This window comes from Ornithorhynchus anatinus, chromosome X1, assembly GCF_004115215.2.
Source record: "Ornithorhynchus anatinus isolate Pmale09 chromosome X1, mOrnAna1.pri.v4, whole genome shotgun sequence".
In the NCBI taxonomy this organism is placed as follows: domain Eukaryota; kingdom Metazoa; phylum Chordata; class Mammalia; order Monotremata; family Ornithorhynchidae; genus Ornithorhynchus; species Ornithorhynchus anatinus.
The window spans coordinates 41,896,617-41,918,270 of record NC_041749.1 but is presented as its reverse complement, the minus strand read 5'-3'; the positions used below and the strand labels follow the sequence as shown (position 1 = coordinate 41,918,270).

Here is a 21,654-nt window from a genome sequence, read left to right as displayed (position 1 = left end):
GTCCTTGTCCCACATGGGGCTCACAGCTTTAAACTCTATTTCTGCAGATAAGGGAACTGAGGCACAGAGAAGTGAAACTACTTGCCTAAGGTCACCAAGCACACGAGAGGCAGAGCTGGGATTAAAACCCAGGTCCTTCCTCTGACTCCCAGGCCCACGCTCTATCCGCTAGGTCACGTCGCTTCCCATTCTTCCCCTTACTCTTCTTGGGTGTGATTTTCACCTGAAACTTCCCTGTAGGTCAGGGATGGGGTCAGAATGATTATCCTTGGGCCCTTTTCCAGCGCTCAGTACAGTAAACTGTACAAAGCCCTCAACTGATGATGAGGATAATTATAACAGAAACAAAATCAAGACAAGGGCAGACCACTGAAATCTACAAGCAGCCACTTGCAGAACTGGATCCCTTTCCTGGCCTAACATTTACTAGTGGGCATATCAAGTAATATGTTCCTGCTACTATTAGGTATTACTTATGCAAGTCTTGGGGGAAAAGGCTGTGGTACCTCAGATGAGGCTTCTCAGAAGTTTTGAGGAAGGTACGGCAGCCAAGGCAAAGGTGTGTGCATCTGTACTCACGGTTCATTTCGCGGAAAAGGATGGGGTATTGGGGAATTCTAACACATTACGCATTTGGCGCCCACTGAATGGGTGTAATTCATTTTCAACTGAATTCACTCATCTAGGAAGATCCAGCTGACACATAATAGACTAGGACTATGGTCTCCCCACTACCCTCCACCTCTTTCTCTGAAGTTCTGAAGTTCCTTTTTGGATCTTTTCCTTTGACTTTATTTTGCCCAGAGAACCAGTGTGGCCCGATGAAGAGAGACTGGGACTGGTCTCCACCATCTGTCTGTTGTATGTTCTCTGTGCCTCAGTTTCCTCATTTATAAAATGAGGATTAAATCCAACACCCTCTGACTTGGACCATGAGCCCCATCATCATCAATGGCATTTATTGAGCACTTACTACGTTCAGAACACTTTACTAAGAGCTCGGACATTGCAACAGAGTTGGTAGACAGAGTTGGTAGTTGGTAGACACTAAGAAAAGCAGCGTGGCTTAGTGGAAAGAGCCCGGGCTTGGGAGTCAGAGGTCATGGGTGCTAATCCCGGCTTCTCCACTTATCAGCTGTGTGATCTGGGGTAAGTTAAGACTGTGAGCCCCACATGGGACAACCTGATTACTTGTATCTCCCACCGCGCTTAGAACAGTGTTTTGCACATAGTAAGCACTTAACAAATACCATCATCGTCATCATCACATTTCCTTTCTACAACAAGTTTACAATCTAAAGGGGGAGACAGACATTAATATAAGCCAATAATTCATAATGCCCATGTGGGACAGAAATTGTGTCTAATCCGATTAGGTTGAATCCATCCCAGTGCTTAGTATAGAGTTGGCACAAAGTAAGTGTTTAATACCATAAAAAAAGAGCAACTGCTCTAATAATAGGTTTTTGATTCCCCTCAACCTTGGTTGTTTGGTCTGGACCCCCAGTGAACAGTAAGATTTGCATCTGACGATGAATAAAAAGTGTAAAACAGAATAAATAAAGAGTCATTTTTTAAATGGTCATACTGGTTTCTGGAAGCATTTTCCATTAAAAAGGCAAACTCCTTCATAAAACGATGGCAAAGTTGATTCTTTTCCGGCGTCCCAGACATCATCGTAAGCCAGACCGGTTCTCCAATCCGAGGCATCGTATAAAGGTTACATATTGTTGTTCTAGAGACAAAAAAGAGGAGGGAGGTAAGTAAAGAAAAATACACAGGGTTATGAAATTCCTACCCCTTCCAGGCACATGGGATAAAGGTTAAAAACCTCGTGCTGTCCTCTTTGACCAAAAACCATAAAACCACAAACCAAAGATTTCACTCACCATGAACCTCTCACGTCCCTGATGTGCCAACCAACAGAAAACACGTTTCCCTATTGTCCCGGAAATATAATAAACCCACGCATGTAACAGAGAGCAGATGTCAAATGTAGACATGCCCACTGAGGAAATACAAACTATTTAAACTATTTGAATCTACTGACAAAGGCAACAAAGTCACCCTAAATAATATTTCACACACCGAGAAGAAGATCTCTTCCGGGACAAATGAGTCCTTATAAAGGAGAGCCAAGTGAACACAATTAAGGCTCACCAGATCGGGCAGACTCCAATACCCCTTGTCAATCCCGGACACGATGGTTAAAGGAGAGAAGCAGCGGGTCCTAGTGGAAAGAACTAGGGCCGGGGACTCAGAGGACCTGTGTTGTCGCCCCACTTCTGCCACTTGCTTGCCGTGACATTGGGCAAATCACTTAACGTCTCTCTGCCTCGGTTTCCTCCCCTGTAAAATGGGGACTCAATACCTGTTCTCTTCTTAGACTGTGAGTCCCATGTGGGACAGGGTATGTGCCTAATCTACATATCTGGTATCTTCCCCAGTGCTTAATACAAATTTAATAATTATGGCATTCATTCAGGGCTTACTCTGTGCCAAGCACTGTACTAAACGCTGAACACCATCTGCTGAGAGGTCCATGCCCTCTGAGTCTACCAAGGGGGCTTTGCTGATGTGGTGACAGTGGCAGTGACCACGGATGGCCACTAGATGGCAGGAGGGGCAGTGAGTCATCTAGGGGTTATTTTGGGGGGGGGGGTATTTGTTAAGCGCTTACTATGTGCAGAGCACTGTTCTAAGCGCTGGAGTACATACAGGGTCATCAGGTTGTCCCACGTGAGGCTCACAATCTTAATCCCCATTTTACAGATGAGGGAACTGAGGCACAGAGAAGTGAAGTGACTTGCCCACAGTCACACTGCTGACAAGTGGCAGAGCTGGGATTCGAGCCCATGACTGACTCCCGAGCCTGGGCTCTTTCCACTGAGCCAAACTGCTTCTCTAATCTGGTCCCCGAAGCCACTTGGGTGAGGTGGGGAGCGTTGCCCTGGCTACTTCTACCAATGGCTCCTCACTTCTCCCCATCGACCAGTGCCCCTGGTTCTGGCCATCTGGGCCGTGGTGGCCAGGAAAACTAGATGCAATGGGGACTCCTCCTCCAGGAGGCCTTCCCAGACTCAGCCCTCCCTTTCCCTCTGCTCCTCCTCCCCTTCCCATTCCCCCTACTCCCTCCCTCTGCTCTTTCCCCTTCCCCTCCCCACAGCATTTGTACATATTTGTATACTCTATTTTATTAATGGTTCTATTTATCTATTTTGATGGTACTGCTGCCTATTTGTTTTGTTTGGTTCTCTGTCTCCCCCTTCTAGACTGTGAGCCCGTTGTTGGGTAGGGATTGTCTCTATCTGTTGCCGAATTGTACTTCCCAAGCGCTTAGTGCTCTGCACACAGAAAGCCTTCAATAAATACGATTGAATGAATGACTAGAACACACCTGCAATCGATCGACAGTATTTACCGAGTGCTTACCGTGTGCAGACCACTGTACTATGCTCTTGGAAGAGTACGATATAACAATATAACAGAGGCATTCCCTGCCCACAGCGAGCTTACAGTCTAGAGGGGGAGGCAGACATTAGGAAAAAATAAATTACAGATATTCTATCGTATTTAATGAGCACTTACTGTGTGCAGAGCACTGTACTAAGCGCTTGGAAAGCACAACTCAGCAATAAAGAGAGACAATCCCCGTCCACACCGGGCTTGGACATAAGTGCTGAGGGGCTGGGAGGGGGGACGAATAAAGGGGGCAAATCAGGGTGACGCAGGAGGGAGCTGAAGGAAAAGAGGGCTTAGTCAGGGAGGTGTTGTTCTCATTCCCGCTGGGGTGGCGGAAAGGAGAAAGGGATGGGTTCACCTTGAGGGTATGGAGGGGGAACTGGGTGCCAGCTCTGGATGGCAGGGAAGGAAGGCAGCGATCTCAGCCGCATCGAGGCGGGGCCGAGAGCGCACACGGAGGGCTGGCCGCAAATGCCAGATGCCTCGTTCGGCTCCGAGGGTGAAGATGGCAGATCAGCAGATCAGCAGGCAGATCAGCAGCTTTTACACCCGGCCTGGTGTGCGCGGAGCAGGCTGGGGGCACACGGAGACTTCCTCAGCCACATGGAGGGTCGAGGGTGCTCGGGGCACACATCTCGCTCTGCTGCGATGGAACAGAGGGGCTGGGGAAGCCCAGCAGTTGTTTTTACATTGGACCCGGGGACCTGACTGATCAAGTGGGTTATAACGGGTGGGGAGGGAGGGGGTCCAGGATAATGCCAAGGTTGTGGTTGGTGAGATAGGGAGGGTGGTGGCACTGTCAACAGTTGGATGAGTTGGGCACGTTGAGCTTGAGTTGCTGGGGGGATATCCAACTAGCGATGTCCTGGAGGCAGGAGGATTTGCAAATTTGCAGTGGAGGAGATAGGTCTGGGCTAATGAGGTAGATATGGGAGTCAGCTATTTAGAGATGACTTTGAAGCCATGGGAGTGGATGAACTCCTCATGAGAGTGAGTGTAAACTGAAAAAAGAAGATGGAGAACTGAACCTTGAGGGATCCTCACCATTAGGAAGTGGGAGGCAGAGGAAGAGGCGGTGAAAGAGACCAAGAAGGAACAACCAGAGAGGTAGAAAGAGGACCAGGAGAGAACAGTTCAGAGAAACCAGGGTTACATTTTGTTTCCAGTAAAAGCAGTGATCATCAGTGACAAAGGCTTCTGAGTCGTATCAGACGTTAGAAAGGATTAGAGTCCAACAGATTTGTGAGGAGGAGGTTGGACTGTAAGCTCATTGTCAGCAGGGAATGTGTTTCTTGTTATATTGTACTCTTCCAAGTGCTTAGTATAGTGCTCAGCACATAGTAAGTGCTCAATAAATACAATTAACTACTGACCGCTTGACTTGGAGAGAGTATTTTCAGTGCAATGGTGAAGGTGGGAGAAACCATATCAAAGAGGGTTAAAGAGGAAGTCAGAAGAGGGAAAGTGGAGGCACTTATAAAAAACCCATTCAAAGAATATGGATAAGAATGGTAAGAGGGAGATGGGGCGATAGCTTGCATATGAGACACATGGGTATCTCTGAGAGCAGACGGGAATAGAGCTATTGGAGAGTGAGCAGTTAAAGATGGTGGTCAGGAAGAGAGGAAGAATGCATGCAAGTTTCTTAATAAGAGATGGGGTCAGAGGTGCAGGTGGAGATGATAAATATCGAAAGCAGGCGGAACATTTCCTGTTGAGAAATGGCTGGGAAAGATGAGAGAGTGGATGGGGCCGAGGGAGGAGTTGTCATCCAAGAAGTAGCTGATGAGGTCAGCGGGGGTGAAAGATGGATGCGGCGGGGGCACTGGGGATTTAAGGGGGTAGTTAAAAGCCTAGGAGAGTGGGAATGAGAGCCAATGAGGGAGGAGAAAATTAGTGTCTCCGGACACAGGAGAAAGCAGAGGGGAGGGTAGAGTTACAGCAGGTGAGCATGAATTTAAAATGGATGAAGGTGGCCTGTTGCTTGGATTTCTGGCAAAAGTGCTCTTTGGTGCTTGCACATGAGCAGAAGCATCATCCGTGGAAGTGACTCAGGCCTGTGGGCTGTAAGGTAAGAACAACAGAGAAACAGGAGTGCAAGAAAATTGAGTTTGATGGAAAGGATGGAGTTGACGGCCAGGGCCAATGCTGTTACTCACTGTAATGCTGACAAGTCACTCATTCTCTCTTCCATGGGATGTGATGGAGAGACCAGGAAAAATACCCTGAGACTATAAAAGTGAAATACACAAGGGGGTAATGGTATCCTAGCTCCACATTTTGGTGGCAGGATTCTAAACTAGGATGGCTCTGGGGATCCAAGGCCGGATAAGAGCAGAGAAGCCCTGGACCCAGCATTCTCAGGGCTTAGGCCACCTTGGATTCACACCCAAACTTTTCACCTCAGACCTGGTTGTCGGGAGTAGGGAGATCTCTGGGTCCCCAACTCTCCTGCATAGCTCAGTATTGTCCTTCATGGCCTTTCCTGGACTGTCTCATCAGAACCCCTGATTTCATCCCACCACTCTACCACTTTCTCATCAAAAAATAAAACAATCTGGAACGTAAGTGACCAATCCTTCAAGCTGTGCAGAAAAAATGCTGTCAAAATTGGAGAGCACCCCATTCTGAAGGAAGGAAATCTTAGGTTATGCACATCTGAGACTAGGGGATATACTATTTGTGGGGTGGAGTGGTCCTTGGCCTCGGGGAGGAAGGAATGGTCTGGCCAAAAAAAAATCCTAAAGTGGTGTCAAGAATAATGGCATCAAGTTGCCATGGGCATCCCTTGTGGGTTTTGGGGTGGGGGAGAGAGAAGGAGAGAGGTCCATTCGGAAGGGCTTATAGGACACTTTTGTCCAGAAAATGTACAAGATAGAAATGATATAGAGTAGGGAAAACTGAAGAAAAATTGAAGCCTTAAAAAGTGAGAATAACCACAAAATTGGAAGTCAATACAACATAAGGACAATGGGGATGGTAGTCCCCGACAGCATTTAAGCTGGACTCCCAGACTTGCTCAAGCCCTGAGGGCTTCCATTCAGGGCTCAATACATCCCAAAAAGTGGGTTTCATTCATTCAATAGTATTTATCGAGCGCTTACTATGTGCAGAGCACTGTACTAAGCGCTTGGAATGTACAATTGGGCAACAGATAGAGGCAATCCCTGCCCATTGACGAGTTTCTTAGCTGATGGCTCTCTGAAGCAGTCCCCCACCCACAGGTCCCCTAAAAATCCCTGTACCCATAACACCCCTAGGTACACAATAAGCATGTGGCACCTACGAGCACGTACTAGTCTTACCAAAGTCTCCAATCATATCTGTAATTTCTTCATTTATATTAATGGCTGTCTCTCCCTCTAGACTGCAAGTTCATTGTGGGCAGGGAACATTTCTACCAACTTGTCTTAGTACAGTGCTCTGCACACAGTATGCGCTCAATAAATATAATTGATTAATGATTAATTACTGGCCAAAGGCAGGGAGTTCCTCTTAGACAGTCACTTCAGAAAAAAATCAACACTTGAAAGTTCTGTAGTAGCAACCTTTTCTGTAAGACGTTAAAATGTTCTCACTATTGTTAAGCTTCAAAACTTTCACATGTGGGTGGATATCACAGGAATCCTTCTGCACTGACTGGATTTTCCTAGCACCTTTCCTCCAACGAGTTCAAGATTTGGCCCGAGAAGTGAGCATATTCTCCTCTTAGATCCCAAGGTTTGAGGAAGTTTGGCGTTAGTGCCGAGTAGCGGGGGAAATCACGAAAAGTGAACAGGAAAACCCCGTGCAGAGAGGGATCTGGGAGTGATTTGGGCTCCATTCATTTAACAATTAGAACCCGAGTAGATTCTTTCCCCGATCCATTGATTTTGCTTCTCCTGCGGGAACTCGGCCTGGAATGTAAGCTTGTTGTGGGCAGGGAACATGCCAGCTAATTCTGTTGTACTGTACTCTCCCAAGCGCTTAGTATAATGCTCTGCACCATAGTAAGCGCTCAATAAAAACGACTGACTGATTCATAGAGTAACTTAACTCTTTCAAGGATGAACCCTGATTCATGTTTAGGACTGGTATAGGATCAGGTTTCCCTAGATTAATGCAGCAAACTATGCATTTGTGAGGTGACTGGACAGTCATTTGCAATGGCTCCCTGATGGGGTGGCGAATGCGACAAACAGAGACATATAGGAAACCCAAGGCCGGCTCTAGACTCAGGGGGGATTGCCCCCGCCAAACAACCAATCAACTAATGATATTCATATTGTGTGCAGAACAGGTCTTGACACTGTCCTTAACACCACCCTTCCTTAATGGAGGAACCTGGGAAAGGCAAGGGACCCTGCACCTCTTCTTCTACCTGGTACACTGACCCCAATTTCTGGGAGAATAAAGAACCAGAGACACGTCAGGTTGGAAAGGAATCCGCCGATTCATCTTGTCATCATGCTCTGCTCTGCTGTTTGCCAAGGGACTGCAGTTAGGGAGGGAGCACCTGCTGGCTGGCCTCCAAAAGGAAGCCATGAACAGTACAGTGTCCTCACCGCTGCTACAATCGGGTCCGTGTGCTATTTCCTAGCCCTGTTCAGATGTGAGGCCAGCGTCTATCCAATCAGTCCATCAATGGCGTGGTGTAGTGGATAGAGCCCGGGCCTGGGAGAGAGAAGGCCCACTTGTCTGTTGTGTGACCTTGGGCAAGTCACTTTACTTCTCTATGCCTCAGTTACCTCATCTGTAAAATGGGGATTAAGACTGTGAGCCCTACGGGGGCCAACCTGAGAATCTTGCATCTACTCCAGTGCTTAGAAGAGTGCTTGGCACATAGTAAGTGCTTAACAAATACCAAAATAATAATAATAAAAAATTACAGACAGGAAAAATGGCAGAGTACAGGCATATGCACCTAAGTGCTGTGGAGCTGAGGGAGAGACAGCAGTAAAGTATTTATTAAGCTCTTACTGTGTGCAGAGCCCTGTACTAAGCCCTAGAAAAGAACACATAGTTGGCAATGAGACACAGTTTCTGTCCCTCAGGGGGCTCTTAAATGTAAAGTGCTCAAGAGGAATAGATCTGACTGCACAGGAAACACAGGTAAAGGAGTTTCTGTGCAATGGAGGAGGTGGATGGGCAACCATTGGAGGCTGAGGCATGGGGAGATATGGGCTGAACTTTTTTTCCTTTTTTTTTCCCTCAGAAAAATGATCCGGGCAGTAATAATAATGTTGGTATTTGTTAAGCGCTTACTATGTGCTGAGCACTGTTCTATCCGCTGGGGTAGACACAGGGGAATCAGGTTGTCCCACGTGGGGCTCATAGTCTTAATCCCCATTTTACAGATGAGGGAACTGAGGCACTGAGAAGTTAAGTGACTTGCCCAAAGTCACACAGCTGGCAAGTCGCAGAGCCGGGGTTCGAACCCATGACCTCTGACTCCAAAGCCCGTGCTCTTTCCAGTGAGCCACGCGGCTTCTCGAGTGACGTATAGACTGGAGAAGGGAGAGAGAGGATGCAGGGAGGTCAGCGAGGAGGCTGATGTAGTAGTCAAGGAGGGAAATGATGAGTGCTCAGATCACCGTGGTAACAGTCTGGATGGAGAGGAGAGGGAAAGATACTAGAGACGCTGTGAAGGTAGAACCGACAGGGTTTGGTGACAGACTGAATGTGTGGGTTGAATGAGAAAGATGAGTCGAGAATAATGCCATGGTTACGGGCTTGTGAGATAGGGAGGATCGTGGTGCTGGTACCAGGGAGGGGACAGTCAGCGGGAGGAGAGGGTGTGAGTGGGAAGATGAGGAATTCTGTTTTGTACATGTTAAATTTCAGGTGAGATTCACGTAGAGATGTCCTGAAGGCAGGAGGGAATGTGACACTACAGAGAAGGAGAGAGGTCGGGGCTGGAGAGATGGTCACTGAAGCTGTGGGAGTGAACGAGTTCTCCATGGGTACACATGGAGAATAGAAGGGACCCGAAAACTGAGCCTGGATCTGGGAAGGGAACACAAAGCCTCTGGGGCAAGTGAGAAACCTGGGGTTCCCATTCGATAAATTATCTAGGATCACATGAAACTGGTGTACTTCCACACAACGGCAGGGGCCTAGTGACAAGAGCACGGGCTTGGGAGTCAGAGGACATGGGTTCTAATCCGGATCTGCTAATCGTCTACTGTGTGACCTTGGGCAAGTCACTTCACTGTGCCTCAGTTACCTCATCTGTCAAATGGGGATTAAGACTATGAGATCCAGGTGGGACAACCTGTTCATCCTGTATCTTCCCCAGCGCTTAGAACAATGCTTGGCATATAATAAGAGATTAACAAATATCATTATTATTATTATTACTATTATCATGGTGTGCTGCATGCCTGACATAAGTTGTGACATGGGGTGCGTCCCCTTGTCCGGGATTTGCCAGGGTCACCAGTGGTCACCCTTCTAATGGGGCAACTGGGACCAGAGCAGGGGACTCAGGAGCCGATTCAATAACCTGAGTAAGCTTCTCGAGAAGCAGCATGGCCTAGCAGATAGAGGATGGGCTTTGGAGTCAGAAGGACCTGGGTTCTAATCCCGACTCCGCCATTTGTCTGCTGTGTGACCTCGGGCAAGTTGCTTCACTTCTCTGTACTTCTGTTACCTCGTCTGTAAAATGGGGATTAAGACTGTGAGGCCTCTGTGGGACAGGGACTGTGTCCAACTTGATTAGCTTGTATCCACCCTAGCACTTAGTACAGTGCCTGGCACATAGTAAGCACTTAACGAACACCACTATTATCATTATCGCTCCCACCAATGCTGTCACCGCTTCTGCATTCGGGTCTCCTTTCTCATCAACAGTGCTCTGGCTCCAAACCTCCCACCACACCCTTGCTGCCCACAGGGGTGGGGAGAGTGGCGGAGGAGCCTTCAAGGGATCTCAGGTTTCAGCATTTGGAAATAGCAGCAGCAGCAGCAGGCTGCCGGTTCTGATGAAGGCATCTGTATTCAAGTCCAGCCAAAGGCTGGAAGAAAATTAATCAATAGCATTTACCTCACTATTGTGGGGCTGGGTTGGGGGGCACACTTTGGGTACACAGCCAGGTGCATAGTCAAAGCAGAGAGAAGAGAGAGGGGAAATAAAGGGCTTAGCCTGGGAAGGCATCTTGGAGGAGATGTGACTTTAAGAGGGTTTGGACGGTGGGGAGAGTGAGGGATTAGCTGATACGAAGAGGGAGGGAGTTCTAGGTCCAAGGGAGAACATTCATTTGTTCATTCATTTAATCGGATTAATTGAGCGCTTACTGAGTGCACAGCATGGGCAAGGGGTCAGTGGCAGGAGAGATGAGATCGAGGAAGAGTAGGTTGGTGTTAGAGGAGTGGAGTATGCAGATTGGGTTGTAGTAAATCAGTGAGGTTAGGTAGGAGCCGACTGAATGCCTTAAAGCCGACAGTAACGAGTTTCTGTTTGATGAGGAGGTGGATGGGCAACCACCAGAGGTTTTTGAGGAATGGGGAGATATGGACTGTTGTGGGCAGGGAATGTGTCTGCATACTGTACTCTCCCAAGCACTTAGTACAGTGCTCTGCACACAGTAAGTGCTCAGTAAATATAACTGAACAGTTTCTGCAAAACTCATCTGGTCAGCAAAGTGAAGCATGCATTTGTGAAGGGAGGGACAGAACACAGGGAAGATCAGCGTGGAAGCAGTTTGGATGGAAAGGAAGGGGAAGATTTCAGCGTGTTGTGAAGGTAGAACCAACAGGAATTGGTGATAGAACGTGTGGGGTGGGCGAGAGAGATGAGTTGAGGATAATGGCCAAGGTTACGGGCCCATGAGACAGGAAGGGCAGCGGTCGGGGGGAGGACAGTGTTTGGGTAGGACGATAAGGAGTTCGGCTTTGGCCCTGTTAAGTTTCAGTTGTCGGCTGGACATCCGAGAAGAGGTGTCCTGAAGGAATCCTGGTTGCCTCTTTCTCTAAACTTCGAAGTGAGAGCTTTCCTTCCCTTTGAGATTCCTCTCTTCCAAACTCCTCTCCTCTAATGTAGCTAAGAATTTCACGCTTTCTTTCGACTGAATTTTTGTAGAAACTACAGCACCCATCCCTTATTATCCCATCCCTTGTTATTCCTGGGCCTCAACAGTCCAGATAAATATCACGAGCACATTAATGTGTCTCAATGGCTTGTTCACATTAGCTATTCAAATGGGCACAAATCTCACAAGAAAACCCATTTGTTGTTTTCCAGTCCAGTTATCTAAAATTCTGCGGTCTCCTGAATCATGTAGCAATCTCACTCCCTAGGGGGCTTGCTTAGAGTCCCTGCATTTCAGGGCTGCAAAGAGAAAAACAAAATGAAGTCTGGGTCAGAGTGAAAGAAAGTGCAACAGTCCAATAGGGCTTAAGTGGGCTTCAGAATTCACGCTAGGAACCCTAGCAAATCTTCGATGAATCCTAAGAAGACTCTCAAAGCCTAATTCCAAACCCAGCCCTGCTTCTGTGCCTATCAATACTGGGTCGGTCCCTTTGCAGCTTCTCGAGAATGAGAACACCAAATAATGTAAAATACCACTTTACTAAAACCGAGACATTAAAATACTTGTTTTTCTCTGAAAGGATGGCTGGGTCTTGTGACATTATTTACTATTCTGGTAACCCTGGCTGCATCTGTAACTGATAGAGTTTCCTCAGAGGGAGCTCAGATTCCACTGGCCGCTTGCCAACGAGCATGTGACTGCAGTAAAGGGAACCCTCAATACCAGACCAGTGTAAATAACGGCACTGAAACCAAAGGAGAGGATTAACCCCTCTGCAATTCTGCTAACGAGAAAATTAAATGACCAGGCCTCTTCTCTTTAGCGAGCAAATAAACCGGGGGATTTTTTTTTTTAAAGTAAAGCAGAGTTTGGATGAGAGCTGGGGCGATCTGTAAGGACTGCAAAATTCTCAGACCAAAAAAACCGACTCTCTGTTCCCAGTGAATGAGGCTCCAGGAGGAAAAGAAAACTAGCTCAGACTTCTTTTTATGTTTGCAGCAAAATGCAAAATAGGTGAACTATAGAAAACCTTCCCAGCATTCTGAACTGTGCCCTACCTCTTGCAAATTATTGTGTTTTTGGCTGACACACTGGATACCAGCAAGCTCTGGAGAAGTATTTCTCCAGAATGCTTGGCTAAGTCACTCACAGTCACCAGGGACTGAGACCAGTTTTGCTGGGTAAAAGTTGAGAGTGTGGAAAAGGTGCCATAAAGAGGGGCAAATTACCATTGCATTCTGGTTCATTATGTCTGGACCCCAAACGAACCCCAGCTAGCTGACCTTTACAGACCTTTTCCACAGAGGAAGAATTGACCTCCACAGGTCACATTCCTCTACTTCAAATGAGATGTGAAGATTTTTTTCCCCAAATGAGGAAGAGTCTACTAAAAAAACCTCTCAGGGCTTTAATAGGAAAAACTCAGGAAGTCAGGAACTTTCTGTGGTTTTAAAGATTTCATAAATTTGAAAAATGATAAAAAAAGTCTCAGCTGAATGGAGTACCATGAGCCTTTGGTAGTTCCTCTTTGTACAGTGTCACTTCGGTCCCAGAAAGTTCAAAAGCAAATACCACCACCAATGTGATAAGATTCCAAATGGCCAAATTGAGAGATGAGATGTTTGGCATTAATAGAAACGAGGTTAGATTTAGCTCAATTTCTGGGTCAGTGCCACTTTTTGGGTGTATCTCTGCTTCCTAATCCTCAGAGTGCCCCATTAATGGCAACATTCTTGAGAGTAGGAGAAACCAACACTTGGCTGGGAAGGCTGCCTGGCCCTGGGATCAGAGATCTGACTTTCTTGAGATGGCAAAGGGAGTAAAGCGGAGATGTTGTCTGTGCTCTTTTGCTCCTCTGGCTGGCTCTTCTTAACCCCACAAGGCCACTCTGGAAACGCTAACATGCTCTCGTTCTGAGGAACAGTGAGGAAGTTTTGTGGCTGCAGTGGGTTTAGGAAGACTGAAGTTTAGGTTAGAAGATGGAGAATGGCATTGCCTAACTTTCATTTGCTCACTAGAACATGAAAACCCTTAGCCTCAATCGCATTTACTGAGCACTTACTGTGTGCAGAGCACCGTACTAAGCGCTTGGGAGAGTACAATAAAACAAAGTTAGCAGACACGTTCCCTGCCCATAATAAGCTTACGCCAATTGACCGCAACTCCAGCACAACGGGGGGGAAGTAGCATAGCTGGGTGGAAAAAGCATGGTCCTGGGGATCACAGATCCTGGGTTCTAATCCCAGCTCTGCCACTTGTCTGCTGTGCGAGACCTTGGGCAAGTCACTTAACTTCTTTGTGCCTTAGTTTCCTCAATTGCAAAATGAGGATAAGAGTCCCTGTTCTCTCTTCCCCTTGGACGGTGAACCCCATATTTGTGCAACCTGGTTATTTTGTATCTACCCTTGTGTTTAGTAGAGCACTTGGCGCATAGCAGGAATTTAACAAATATCACACTTGTTGTTGTTAATTATAACAATAGATCCTAAAACCAATGGTAAAGAATTTTACTGAACAACAACCAGTTACACCTAGTAAAACTGACTCCCAAAGAAGCCCCAAATCTGCTAAAAACAGGAAGTAACCATCATTCTACAGTTCAGAAAAATATGGCAAAATACAACTGAAGAGGAATTCCCAATATGTGCAAAATAGTACTATCACTGGCCCCTTACATGGACCTTGGATAGTCTATAAAATCTCAAACTTTATTGTTTCCTAGGGAAAAATCCTTTCAAGGCTTAAAAATAGTTATACTAAAGGGTACTTGTACATTGAGAAGTTTTAGAGGATAAAGTTTCCAAAGGTCAATTCATTCAGTCGGCATTTCTTTGCTGTCATATGAGAGCCACAAATAGCAGATAAATTTTGGAATTACATTCCATGCGAAACACAGTGAGTATCATAAAAATGCCCCTCCCTCTCCCCCTGCAATCCCCTAGGCCAGCAAGGCTTACAATTACACTTTTTAAAAAACACATTTTTAAATTGTGAGCCCCCCACAGTACAGTTACCTTGTCTAATTCCCACCTGTGTATTTTTCCCCAGTGCTTATTACAGCTCTCTGTATACAGTTAAGTGCTTAATAAATACTATGACCACTATTACTGCTAAAAAAATACCTGAAAAATGACCTGCATTAAATGCCACCTAAGATTTATCTTTCTAAAACATGATCAGCATTTTCAATGAACCTAATCAGTACTTTAAAAGTTCACACCGTCATACAGTAAGCACAGGAATTGATATTACATATATTCATACTTAGAAAGAATAAAAACTTAAGAGAAAGGAAAAATATATGGCTTAAGTTGGTGGAAAATGACTCCAGTATAATATCTATTTAAGGCAAATCTGAAGCTTGATGACAATATAAAAACACTCATTAATATTTATGTGTGAGAGCTAGACAGCTTTATCCTCAACTCCTGAAAAATGACTTCTCTTCAAGGAAGAATGCTAGGCACAAAGTCAAAACTGGAACACCTCAAATAAAAAAAAACCCACTAACCTTAAAAAAACCATGTGACAATTTACAATCAAAGTGTCGTGCCCTATTATTTACATGAGAAAAATAAAGGACTAGGAGCAAAAGGGGATTTTTCCCTCCATAAAAATGACTAAAGATAGTAAAGTCCACTATTATTATTAGCCAATTATTCAAACCTGATTTATTTAAAGAAAACAAGAAGGTAAAATGTCCCATCTTAGTTCGGGGGATTTTTAATTGAGACAATGCTATCTGGTGGCCACATGTCACTTTGTTTAATGCCACGGTCATGCGGAACACCTTTTCTCTTTTCTTGCTGATGGAGAATCTGAGTGCTCTCAGAGTGGTAAGAGGAAGGATGTCAAGTACAGTACTTTCTATTTGTTACAGGTATTTCTTCAGGAGTGAGAAGAATGTGAGGAGAGAGAAGAGAAAAAGAACATCAAAACTATATTGAAAGGAAACTCCTAATTCAGACAGGTCACTGTTGATTGATCAGGGAGCTTAGTTTAGCTAATTGATCCTAAAGATAAAACGTGTTCTCAGAATACAACCCAATCAATGGAAGCTACAGAAATGATGTGACTGATCTCCCCGTGTAACCTTAATGCCCCCTTCCTCAAAGTGAAAGTCGGTGTTTTTCATCTGCACCTCTTAATCCCTTGGCCCTCGTCATTAGGATGGATAAAATTCAACAATTTGTTACGCTGCATTTACACAATCACTTTTAGGCGCTCCAAGGTCTCAGACTTAGTAATGCATGAACAAGAGAGCCAGACATCCAAAACAAAACTGAAATGGTAAAAATTTAACATAGCCTCAAGGAAGTCACGAATATGGAAACGCTGGGGTCTTTCATCCAACTATTCTGTTATGGACACATCCTTACACTTCTGATAACTTTATGCAAATGCTCCAGTATGGATATTTTTAGCAGGTAGGTAAGAATAGCATAAGCTTGCCACTCTGTTTTCAGTCTCTGGGTCTTCTAATTTAAAAGGGGGTTTTGGCAATCCCTCCGGCTCTATATCAGTATCTATAATCAGAACCCAAAAGTATATTTTATGAGACCTACACTCAAATGCAGTAGGGAAAAAAACCTAGAGTTAATAGTAAAAATGCTAGCTGTGTAAAACTAAACATTCAAACTTTCTAAAATTCAGTCATTTGTAAAGAAAATGGAATACCTTATGGAATTCCTAAAATGAGACTGAGTGAAAGTGTTCTTAAAACAAATGAAGCACAGGATGCCATTATTTACTATTGTTTTTCTAAAATTTTTTAAGCACTTCCTAGGTGCCAGGCAATGTACTAAGCACTGGGCTGGATACAAGCAGATTGGATTTGACAGTCCCTGTCCCACGCTGGGCTCACAGTCTCAATCCCCATTTCACAGACGAAGTAACTGAGGCCCAGAGAAGTGAAGTGACTTGCTCAAGGTCACACAGCAGACAAGTGGTGAAGCTGGGATTAGAACCCATGACCTTCTGACTCCCACACCAGTGCTCTATCCACTATGCCATGCTGCCTCTCATTTTTATTTTGAATTAGCTGTGCAGGAAGCAACGGGTATAAGTAGTAAAACCAATTCCTCAATGCAATGCACAGTACTAAGAGTTTGGGAAGTACAAAAAAACCAAGGGGCACATTCCCTGCTCACAAGGGGCTTACACTCCAACACGAGACTGAATAATCACAGTAAATGAGTGAACAAGTGATTAAATGTACATACTGAAGGGCTGAAGACAGGTCATAAGTACCAAAGTGCCTAGAGATGACTAGGGGGATTTTATAACTTGTGATGCAGAGAATTAATCAAGGAGGGCATGTTGGTGAAGGTGAGTTTTCAGGACAGACTGATGGGCTTTCAGGGCTTATAAGCAAGAGTAACCCACATAGTCAAAAAGCAGGAAAGAGAAAACTGGGCTGGTATTCGCTGTACATAAAACTGCAAAAAAGCTGGCGGGGAATCCTTACCTGAATTCATTTAGGGCATCGACAATTCGGTTATAAGCCAGACTCCGCTGACTGGCATCAGCTGATCTCCGGCTCATTTTCATAGCCTTGAAAACAGCCAAGGAAAGAAAGTGGAAAACAAAGTCACATGTTTGCTTATCATCTATTCACCCAGGAAGGCAAATATGTATATATTTTTAGATGACAAGTACAGGTACACCGCCAACTTTCATATCTAGGGGAGATATAAACGAGGCACGTTTATTTACGGTCCTTTCTCTTTTGCACTTTTGGTCCCTGAGGGTCATAAAAGGGTTCAAAGTTTCCCTACCTTGACTACTGTGCTGTACCTTTCACTCACATGTGCATGGTCACAGAGGAAAGGAATTAATGTTGACATGGATCCCCGCTTATCATTCCAGGAATGGTGACCTGTAACTCCACCTTTGAGCAGAGATAAAGTTGGGCGGGGGGAGCGGTTGGGGAAGTCTACAGTTGCCCACTGTTTTTTTTTTTTTTTTGAGAATCAAAAAATTTTCCCCGCAGAACCGAGGACCCAAAGAAAATCCCCACAAAGCTACTTTCAAGTTTAACTAACCATAAAAGTGTAAATTCCCCCTCCTTCCTTCTGTAGCCTTTCCTGCCTACCACAGCTGACCAAGGCAGGATGATGCCGCTCTCTAACTGATGAAGTGGCATAGGCACCCCCCGAGACGATTGAAGCGATTTTTCTCAACTGGAAAAGCAGTTCCTGATTTGCTCCTAATGCATCCAGTTTGCTTGAACACAGTCACTTAATATTAGCTGCCAGTGATTTCAGAGATGAGGTTTGGGTTAGTAAAGGAGAGCAACTTTGAAAGCTCGGTGTTTGCCTGAAGTCCCCAAACAGTTGAAACCTTTTCAGGGACGCAGGCCTGGGATTTTTAAATTAATATTTAACAGAACCTGTCAGAAGTATCAGGTGACTCTGTAAATCAGAAGACCGCCTAGGATCAGAGGTGGATCCAAATGTTTAGCATTTTAGCAGCAACTGCCCAAACTGCCCCTTCTCCAATGCAGGAATGGGTCTCCTCAAAGCCAGATTATCCTCCATATGACACACGGAATTGTTTCCAGCTACTCAGTATACCACACGCATGCCACCCTTTCGCGAGCAATTCCTTTCCTTAGGCTCTGCAGAATTTGAATTTCAACCTCCTCCTAATTGTGAACTCTAAACTAGGAAACTGAGAGACTGAAATACCAATCTAGCCCACTCGCTTCTAATAAAACATCTCACGGGTAGAGTTTGAAAAGATTGGTGACCCTTAATCCAGGTGGGCTCCAGGAGTGAACCTAAAATGATCCGATCGCATGACTTCCTTATCCCAGCTCATGATCTCACTTTCTGTCCAATATGGGCAGGGAGGGGTGGGGGGAGCTGATAAGACGACACCTGTGCCCAGAGCACAAAGCTTCCTGTTCCAGACAACATCTTTTTGCTAGCCGTTCCTGGGCTGTGCCCACAATTCTCACCTGACAAATTAAAGCTCTCTGCTTTAAAATACCCAGCCCTGCTTTACTGGGGGAGAAGGGAATGGGTTGAGGATAAGGTAGAAGCAGATGAAGGTGCTACTGAGGACCCCTGACCCTTTTCCACTGGTATTTTCTTCCTTAATTTTACAGAAAATAGACCTAAATGATTCAGGAGCTTCCTAGGCAAACCAAGCTGGTTCTCAAACATGGGGTCCATATTTAAGAGGCTTCTGGATTTAAAAATGGGCCTGATTGTTTCCTGAACATCAACTTAAATTACTCAGCAGTAAAATGCATTACAGAAGAAACAAATAGAAAAACAGTGACCCTGTCTCTACAGGATCAAATGGCAACCTAAAAATTCCAAAATTCAAGAGTCCGCCTACGTTTTAATGACCCTAATGTCGTCTTTGGTTGTTCATTAGCAACAGGGCTATCCTTGTGGTCCTGATTCAGCATGTATTACTAACAACCTAGAGGTGGCTCTCATGCCATCAGAGATGACACAACATTGCATCCCTGGACCTTTTAAATGGCTTACGGATCGCCAGATTAACAATGGGCTGGATCTGTTGCTGGACAGCAGGCAAGGGACAGGACTGAGGAAGTGGGAAGGGGGAAAAGTCTGAAAGGGCATCATCTGTCAGTCATACAGAGGTGCTCACCCCTGCCCCACCAATGGCTATACTTACCTGCTCAATCGCGCTCTTTAGTTTGTTCATGTGGCTCTCGAAGAGAGGAAAGTGCGAAAAAAAAAACTCATTAAATTTGTTATTTTCATCTTCATCTTTGGAGAGTGAGAAGATGACCCCAATTGCAATCTTCTTTTTCCTAACAATGCCTGGGGTAGGGCCACCGCTTTCATCTGAAAGATTAAAGCTCTCCTCGACAGACCTTTAAGGGAAATGCAACATTAATTACTTTAAATGCCAATTCAATTTTCTAAGTAAGAAGGGAACATTAAGCGTAAGGCTTAATGAAACTTAAGACACAACTGTTTTGTTATGTCTGGGGAGGGGGGGATGGCAAAAAAATCTTAACTATCGAATATTCTGGAAGCTTTCATGATATGCTCCCTTGCTTATTTTCCAGAATATCTGGATGTTTCCTGATAGAGAATTTAAAGATTTTTGCCCAAACCAGGCCCATCTTCAGAATCAGAGATTTTCAATTCACATCCAATCTGAAAAGGCTCATTAGTGCCCGACAAAGAGACCTCAAAAACTCCTGGGCTTGTGTCTTCTTTTTTAGTTTCATTTTGCTGATTCCACGACAAGATGCCATGACTACCTTTCAGGAGGAACTCCTACTACCTGCAGTGCATTTCTGCTTTAGCATCAATAATATTTTTCTCATTTCTTTCCAAGAGTGATGGGCTTCAACTGCAGGAGATATTTCATTGAGGGAGTTCGACAACAGTGAAGTTATCCCTGGTTCTCTTGCTCTAAAACGCCCATACTGGGAAATGAAAATTAGCTACATACTGATAACTGATGGAAAAAGGAGTCTCATTCTAAGCTTTCATTTCCAACTCACCACCTAGGAAAGACCCCGTTCTCTAAACTCGTCGTCTGGCTGCGCCGCCATCGCCGTTGATAACTGCTCGCACAGCTTCTGGTCAGTGAGGAGTTTGGGGAGGGAAATGGAGTGATGAGCAAGCTGCTGAGAGAAGCTGTCAGAATAAGGAAAAACCTAATTTACTATAACAGATTGAACCAAGAAACCAAAGAATTTTTACCTGAGTCAGAAGGACTGTGTAAAGGGGAGCCAATTCAAAGCTATAACCGATTCCCTTCCTTAGTCCCCCAAAAGTTACAGTTGCTATTTCTATGTGCACCTCAGAGAGTCGAGAAAAAGACCAAATCAAACCCTTACCTTGGCTTTCTACATTCTGTCACTGAACACCACCAATGAAAGGGGCAGCTTGAATTTTTTCAAGAGATACTGAGGAATTGCAGCATAAAAGGTTTTTGTTTTGTTGTTGCATCTTCTAGAATATGGTTCACTGACTATTTTATTCTCCTCAAAGGCCTCAGATAGAATCAAAAAAGGATAAGATGAATTGTAGGTGGTATGGTGTGCACCAATTAAGGCTACTGATTTTTGTCTTAGTATTCTGAGCTAATTGTACTTGACGTTAAAAATCAGGACCTTAAGAGAGACAGTCTTAGGTCCTGAAGACTGATAATGAGATTTAAATATAGAAAAAAATCATATTTCATAGTAAATTTTGAAAATCAATCCAAGGAAGACCACAACTCAACTGTGGACAATTGTTTCAAAAGGGGAAGAAATGGAATAATTACATTGAGTCATTAGGAAACATATGACAAATAAAAGCATAAATCCCTCATAAAAGAAAAAAGTTATCAAAAGGACTTGGAAATGACCTTGTGCCCAGATGAGGGGCTCCTGAAGTTGAACTCCAAGGGCTCTGGTGCAAGACGTTAAGGAGACAGTTTGAGAGATAACAACCCTCCACATTTGGAAACACTTAGCAAAAGGTTGTTAGCTGAATGTCACCAGCACGGCAGCAATTAAGAAATCAATCAATTGTTGAATGCTTACTGTGTGCAGAGCACTGTACTAAGCACTTGAGAAAGTAAAATACATCCGATTTGGAAGGAGTGATCCCTGCCCACAAGGAGTTTACAGTCTACATGAGATGACAGACATGAAAATAAATTATGGAGACAGGAAATCATAGAGTATAGGGATATTTACATAAGTGCTGCGTGGCTGGAGTATCAAAGTGCTTAACGACATGAAGAGTGGTTAATGGTTAAGAGTATATTAGCTACTTGGGTCCCCTCTAAAAAGGAGTTGTGGAGTTTCAACAGGGAACCTTACAGGTTCACTCCAAAATGAACAGGAAATAAACACGAAAAGGGAAGCAATAAGTTCTACCACCTGACACAAAACAAAGGTGATGGAACTTTGCCTCCTACGATCCTTAAGGTCGGGCTATGTGGGATGTTACAGTGACCCTGGGTTGACATTACCGAGTCAGAGAATACTTTAACAGACTCCCCAGGGAAGAACTGTCCCAACCTCTGTGCTGACCGCTTAGTCAGGGGTCATCCTAGCCACAGTAGCCACCTAGGAAACCAGAGGCTGCTGTAGGAGGACTAGATGTCCCCCCAGATTGTGAGCCTCTCTGACAAGGAGCAGGCAAACTCCCGCAAATCAATCTCCCCCCTCCAGGGCCTCCAGACACTTTCC

At 44.9% G+C, this 21,654-nt stretch overlaps 1 protein-coding gene across 3 annotated transcripts in view; it reads right to left on the bottom strand.

The window, feature by feature from the left end:
* Window positions 1–21,654, bottom strand: part of FNIP1 (folliculin interacting protein 1) — a 126,540-nt gene that overhangs the window by 19,576 nt on the left and 85,310 nt on the right. For all 3 annotated transcript variants that reach the window (XM_029050282.2, XM_029050281.2, XM_007655363.4), the window contains 4 exons: window positions 19,969–20,104; window positions 19,125–19,326; window positions 16,939–17,024; window positions 1,589–1,735 (listed from right to left, as the gene is read on the bottom strand). In XM_029050282.2, coding sequence (XP_028906115.1) covers window positions 1,589–1,735; window positions 16,939–17,024; window positions 19,125–19,326; window positions 19,969–20,104 — 571 coding nt within the window. The remainder of the gene's footprint in view (window positions 1–1,588; window positions 1,736–16,938; window positions 17,025–19,124; window positions 19,327–19,968; window positions 20,105–21,654) is intronic.